The sequence below is a fragment of the Dendrobium catenatum genome, unplaced genomic scaffold (assembly GCF_001605985.2).
Source record: "Dendrobium catenatum unplaced genomic scaffold, ASM160598v2 fragScaff_scaffold_390, whole genome shotgun sequence".
NCBI classification, from domain to species: domain Eukaryota; kingdom Viridiplantae; phylum Streptophyta; class Magnoliopsida; order Asparagales; family Orchidaceae; genus Dendrobium; species Dendrobium catenatum.
In genome coordinates, this window is record NW_021318852.1 from 8,843,649 (window position 1) to 8,850,512 (window position 6,864).

At 40.0% G+C, this 6,864-nt stretch overlaps 1 protein-coding gene across 1 annotated transcript; it reads right to left on the reverse strand.

Annotated features, from left to right (window-relative positions):
- Positions 1-1,532: 1,532 nt before the first annotated feature.
- Positions 1,533-6,479, reverse strand: LOC110105813. The gene is made up of 5 exons (XM_020835457.1): positions 6,159-6,479; positions 5,657-6,054; positions 4,706-4,925; positions 3,106-4,597; positions 1,533-2,737 (listed from the first exon to the last, which is right to left on the reverse strand). The coding sequence occupies exons 1-5, from the start codon at positions 6,477-6,479 to the stop codon at positions 1,533-1,535; spliced, it is 3,636 nt and encodes a 1,211-aa protein (XP_020691116.1).
- Positions 6,480-6,864: the final 385 nt, after the last annotated feature.

Sequence of the window (6,864 nt, forward strand, 5' to 3'; positions counted from 1 at the left end):
AAATGTAATGTATTGATTTTCAAAATTTTAAAATGATTGTGCTGTTTAACAGTACAAACACAGAGAGACTTCTATAAATTCCCCCACCGCTAAAAAAAATACAACTCATTCTGTGCCCTAAGTAGTGAAAGGCAAAGAAAGATCTGGAAGAAGGAATACATGGTGAATTCACGGCTAACTTCAAAAAAACGTAATTTTCTTTTGCAAAAATGGAGCAATTTACCTGAGGGACTGTTTGCCAACAGGATTTACGCAGGATTTAGCTGCCAAACGGTATTTGAGCGCCCCGTAAATCTGGGTTACGGCGGAATAAATCCTCCGGTTCCCTCTTTTTTCCGTAAATAAATTAATTTTTTAAAAGAATTAGAAAAAGTAAGATTAATAAAACATAATAATAAAATATGTATAAAATAAATACATTAAATAATAATACAAATTTAGATAACAAATATATATAATAATAATAATAAATAAATAAATAAAAACAAAAATAATTCAATAAATTTCTTATATAAAAAATAAAAATACTCTCTTTTTTCGCAAAAAAAAAAAAAGCCGCGCGCACACACACTATATTCATATAATAATTCAAATTCAGTTCAAATGAAATTTACCTGATTTTTTTAATTTTGGGTTGTGTTTCTACTTTCTATTATATTTATGAGCAATCCAACGGTTGAGAATTGACTTGGGCGGTTTTCACAGCCTTTCTCACGTTTTGCTCTTGATGTAGCCACTAGCAGTAGCAATATAACATTAAAGATTAGTGGGGAATTGATCCTTGTCGTTCATCTCTAACAAAACATAGTTTGGATGGTCTTTTAGGGGCTATTTGGTTGTCTGAAAAGGAAATACAGTGTAAAGTAAATGCAATGTAAAGTAAATATAGTGCATTCCGAATATTTTGAGTTTGTTCGATTGTCTGCAAAATAAACGCAGGAGAATTATTTCCCTTGTTTGGTTAGGTATATCCAAAATAAAGTAAAAACATTTTTTAATAATTTATTTTGATATTAAAACTAATGTACTTATAAAACTAGTGTATTTATAAATGTAGACTCATTTATTGCAAAGCAAATAAAAAAAAAATAGTAGTAGAGCTGTGATGCAATAACTGTTTGGCTGCATTGTTTGGACTTGAAATGTCATGATTTTGAAGTTGGAAAGCATTTATCTGTTGGAAAGTCTTTTTTTTTGGGAAATTTTGGGGCATAGCCCGTATATTAAACCAAATGATTACAAGAAGAAAATCTAGCTACAAAGCAACTAGAGAACAATGAAAAAGTAATCAACAAAAACAACCAAAGGCAAAGAAACAAAATATGTCCCAAGAAGGCTCAGAAAAACAAAATTGGTACAAGAAATCTAAAAAACCAGCTGAACAGAATGTTCAACACCAAAAGGAGCCCGAAAGTCTTCCCGGTTGCCAACGGAGTACCAGACATGATCAACAGCCAGCAAGGAAAAAGCAGCATCTGAGACAGACGAAGGCCATCCAGGGAAGTGTACCAAATCATCATTGCCATGGGACATCAAAAATTCTCTGCCTGTTGGTAATATCTCCCAGAAAAACAGTTGGGGAAAGTGATTTGTAAGCTATCAACGTGTTTCCATTTGGAAACTTTAGCCGAAATGGCCCTGGAAATTTTGTGGCTGACGGCAAAAACAGTGCTATGAATGCCACCATACCTCCTATCATTCCTCTCTCTCCACAGAAAATAAACCAAACAGCATATAGAGAGGTAGCAGAAATTTCGCTCAGCAGCGCCAAAAACTTGAAAATCCTCAAAATATTCAAAAAGTTGCAGGATATTAGGCCTTAAAAGGAAACATCTCACTTCGGGAATCAGTGATTGTAAGACAGCGAAAGAGAACGGGCATTGGAAAAACAGGTGGGAGGTGGATTCATCTTCAGTATGACAAAAGTAACAGCGAGTGTTAATATGAATCCTTCTAGCAGCTAAAACATCAGCAGTTTTAAGCCCCTCATTAATAGCTAACCAAGTGTAAGAAGAGTAATGGATGGCAAAATGTTTATGCCATATATATTTATGCCAAGGGACTTCAATAATTTCCCCAAAAAACTTCCTAGAAAAAGTTTTGAAATTAGGAACTCCTTTCCCAGTCCAGGAAATCACATTGCCCCCCACCTGAATCGGAATAGCATTTAAAATATGTTGCAATTGAACATGAACATTTCTCAAATCCCAGATGCCATTAGCCACCAGGTTGCAAACCATCATGTTATTCGGAAAACAATGCAGGTTAAGATCAGCCAAAGATTGCCCATTCACCCAAGGATCCCAAAGGAGAGACAGGGAGCAGTCCGAATCAGTAACATGGAAATTCAGAGAGTTCTTAATAGATTGAGCAATAGAGCAAATAAGTTTCCAGTAATGAGAGGCCTTAGAACTAATGGGTTTAAAAGGAGAATCAAATTTCAACTTGTACCAGCTATTAAGAGGGGTTTTAAATAAGTAGAATCTCCACAGGAAAGTGCTAGCAAACCTAAAGTACATGGATTTTAAGTCAGGTATGCCAAGACCCCCCAAGCAGTAAGGCATGGTAGTTTTCTTCCAGGATATCAGATGAAGTTTCTTCTCAGTAATGGACCCATGGTATAAGAATCTAGCACACATTCTATCAATGATTTTACAACCAGCTTTAGGTATTATAGCTCCCCGAATCCAATACGCAATCGTGTTGGCAATCGTAAATTTCAAGTATTGAATCCTACCTGCAAAAGACAGAAATTTAACTTTCCAACCAGCAAGTAGAGTACAAAGTTTACTCAGTAGTAGTTGGAAGTGAGAAATAGAAAGCTTTTAGTGGAGATGGGTAACCCAAGGTATTTGAAAGTTTGAACTGCTTGGGAGAAATGGAGAATGTTAACAATTTCAGAAGTGGATTCGGTTTCCCTCGAAAACATAATAGAGGATTTCTCTCTATTAATGTGAAGGCCCGAGGTATCAGCAAAGTCGTTGAGGATTTGATTCAATACTTGAGCATTATGAACAGTGGCTGACCCAAAAACCAGCACATCATCGGCATATAATAGGTGGTTAAAAAAGGTGTTACAACAAGGAAAACCACCAAAATTATTACCATCCAGATATCCAGAGAAAGCATCCATAGCAATGGCAAAAAGAAGGGGGGAGAGGGGGCACCCCTGTCTTAAACCCGAAGTAGAAGTGAAATAACCTTGGAGAGCACCGTTAATGCAAACTAAAAAAGGCACATAAAAAATACAACCTTTGATCCACGAAATGAACTTCGGAGGAAAGCCTTTCTCGTGCATTCTAGAAATGATAAAATCTGTAGAAATGCAATCAAAAGTTTTCTTGATATCCAACTTAGCACAGAAGTAATCTTTCCCAAAAGTATTCTTGAAATCTTTCAAAATTTCCATTGCCAAAATAATGTTATCAATGGCTAACCGATCCTTGATGAACCCAAACTGGCTGTTATGAATGATATTAGGCATAAAAGGTTTCATCCTATTCACCAAAATTTTTGCAATGATTTTGTAAAAGGTATTGCAAAGGGAGATGGGTCTAAACTCATTGATATGAGAGGCGTGGGAAGTCTTGGGAATAAGAACAATTGCCGTGGCTTTAACAGAGTTGGGGAAAGATCCAGTTTCAAAAAAAATTTTAACAGCTTGGCAAACATAGTGCCCCGTGATGCTCCAAGTAGATTTATAAAATTCATAGGTATATCCGTCGGGCCCAGGGGAAGAGGATTTGGAGCCCGAGAAAATAATCTCTTTGATCTCCTGATTAGTCACCTGGTTAATAAGAATGGATTGTTGGTCTTGAGGAATAACAGAGCCTTTAGGATAGATGATCTCACCATTCATGAGGGGGGGAGGAGTGGCATTAAAAATCCCTTTAAAACGGCTAACAGTAGCACGAGCAATATCAGAGGGATAGGTAAACACCCCTTCGACAGTAGTAATAACTTTGATACAGTTGGAGTTGCCTCTCGATTTAATCCTTGCATATAAATAACCCAAGTCATCCTCACCATTAGACAGCCATTTAGCTTTCCCCCTTTGCATTATCCAGTTGGTCCAAGCTTTCTGGTAAAAACCCAGAGAGGAATTGATTTCTTTAAGAGAGATATTAAGTTCAGGGTTAAGAGGGTCCCTTTGCAAAAGTTCCAGACATCTACTTTGATTGTGCTCCAACAACCTAACCTTATCCTGTAAGAAATTGGCAGAGGACCAATTTCTTTTCTTTAAACAATTCTTCAACGTTTTTAGCTTCAGATAGAGATTGGCAATAGGGCTAGCAGAAGTATGGGTAGAGAAAGCAGATAAAACACAATCCCAAAACCCCTCCATATGTATCCAGTAGTTCTTAAATAAGAATCTCCCAGCAGGCTTATGCAGATTGCCCGAATATAGAATAAGGGGAGAGTGGTCAGAGCAGCCAGGAGGTTCGACTTTATAATAGGAAATGGGGAATTTAACAAGCCAATCATAGTTAACAATCATTCTGTCTAACTTGATGTGGATAGGATCATCAGATCTTTGATTAAACCAGGTGAAATTCAAACCAGTGGATGAAAGTTCAAAAGTTCCAGAATCAAATAACTAGGAATTTAATTCATTCAGTTGGCTATGGTGAGGAGAGGCACCCCCTTGTTTATCTTTCAGATCTTTAAAACAATTAAAGTCACCCATAATGACCCAAGGGCAAACCATCCCCTCCGCAATTTGAGCCAACTCTTTCCAAAGAGAAATTCTTTCTGCCAAAGAGTTGGCAGCATAAACCGCAGTTAAGGCAAAAGAAGCAGAATGAGGAGTAGAAACAATACCATGGATGAACTGGGTAGAGCATTGAGACATTTGAAAAGTGACAGCGGAAGGATTCCATTTCAGCCAAATAAAACTCGGACCAGAATTGTCAAAATTGTTGCAGCTAGCTTCCAGATTAAAAACCTTGTGTGAATTGCAGAACTAGTCATCAGAAAGAAGATGATGTTGAATTTTTGCTTCCAAAATACAGAGGAAATCAAGGCGGTGAGAAGAAATTAATTTTTTGCAAGCAGTGACTTTTTCAGGGCTGTTGAAACCGCGGACATTCCAGCAACCAATGGCGGGGGGGTTCATTTAGACTTAGTGGTTTTTGCGCCTTCTTAGCGCTTTTGGTCTTGGGGTTTTTAGCTTGTTGTTTTTGGCTGTGCAGTTTGGGATCAGGAGGTTCGTCTGAAAGAGGAATAATGTTGCTAGAGGAATGTTCTGAGTCTTCGGTAGACTCAGTTGAGTCATCTAACAGGAGAGGGTCAAATTTATTTGGTGAGGTAGAGAGATTTCCAGTGGGTTTGATCCACGGAGTTGGAGTGGTTTTGCGACTATTTTTTGGAGAGGTCGGGATAGAGATGAATTCCTCATCACCTTGATCAATAGTGATCGAGGGGGAAGGAAGAGCCTTAGTGAGAGAGGAGGAAGGATCTTCATGGACAACAGAGGAGGGAAGGTTTAAATTAGGAATTGGGACAGATACATGAGGGTTGCTTTTCGACTTGTCCTCCTCTTGTTCGGAAGTGGCTTTAGGAGGAGGGTCGGCAGTAGTTGGAGGAAGATTAGTGGTGGTAGACGAAGGATTGGGAAGGATAGCAGGGGAAGGAGAGGGAGGGAGAGGAGGTCTACCTCTGGGTCTGCTTTTGCTTCTGGCTATGGGTTGAAAAGGGATCATCGCTTTCGGTTGAGGATTTTTGGGACAGATTAGGAGGGTGAACAAGTGAACCACAGCCAGAACAGGGCGTGGGTTTCCAGTCATAAATGACTTTAAGGTTGACATCATCACCGTCTAAAGAGATAGGAATTTCGTCTGGAAAAGTAGATTTGCTTGTCACCAAGACGCAGACCCTAGCAAAGGTTAGACGAGTTTTTCGAGCAGTTAAAGCATCGACTGCTAAAGGATGGCCAATAAAACTAGCAATTTTGGAAATGCCCAGAGGATTCCAAACAGCCAGCGGAAGGTCAACAATCTTTACCCAGATAGGAATGGAGGTGAACTCATCGCGCTTGGGGATGAACTTAGGATTCTATTGCTGCAAAATAAAGGGTCTCCCGAAAAAAAAAAACAGGGTCCGCCAGTCCAAGCTACGTCATAATCTTCCTTCGTCGAGAATTTGAAAAGAAAAAATACATCATTTAAAGAAAGCAAGTCGATCGCACCTTTGGGGTTCCATGCTTTCTGGACCACATTCTGCAAGCTTAAATAAGTTGGCCTCGGACCAACAAAGTAACCAACAAGCGATAAACTCCAGTCGGACGTCCCAAGCTGAAGCTCACCAGCTGAAAAGGGGATCTTTGGAGCAGGAGGAACAAAAGAGAGAGAAAACTTCGAAGCAATAGGATCTTTGTTGGTAAGGTTGGAGAGGAAGTTAAGTCCAGGAGGAGCAGAGAAAACAGGTCCTCCCGAACCAGGGAGTGGAGGAAAGTCAGTGGAGTATGAGACCGAAACCATGCAAGGGAGGTTGGGGAGGGAGAAGCCCTCCCCAGCCGAAAGTCTATTTATACTAGAGCCACAAAGCTATAAATTAAAGCTACCTGCCGCTACTGCCGCCATTGACACGCTGCAACCAAGACTCCAGTTTTGCAAAACTATGAAAGAAAGCCACGCCGTCCACACCCGGCGCCGATATGAAGCTCCTCAGCATGGGCGGCGGAGGCCCGACTCTGGTTTCAGCTGACGGCACACCGGCCGACGAAACGCACCTTCCCCGGCCATCAACTAGCCGCGGCACCCAGCGACTGTACATTCGGATCAACACCCTCCAGTACCTCTACTCCTACATCTTCATCGACTCCGCCAACTCCTACCACAGCCTTTATGTGGGCGGTGTTGCTGG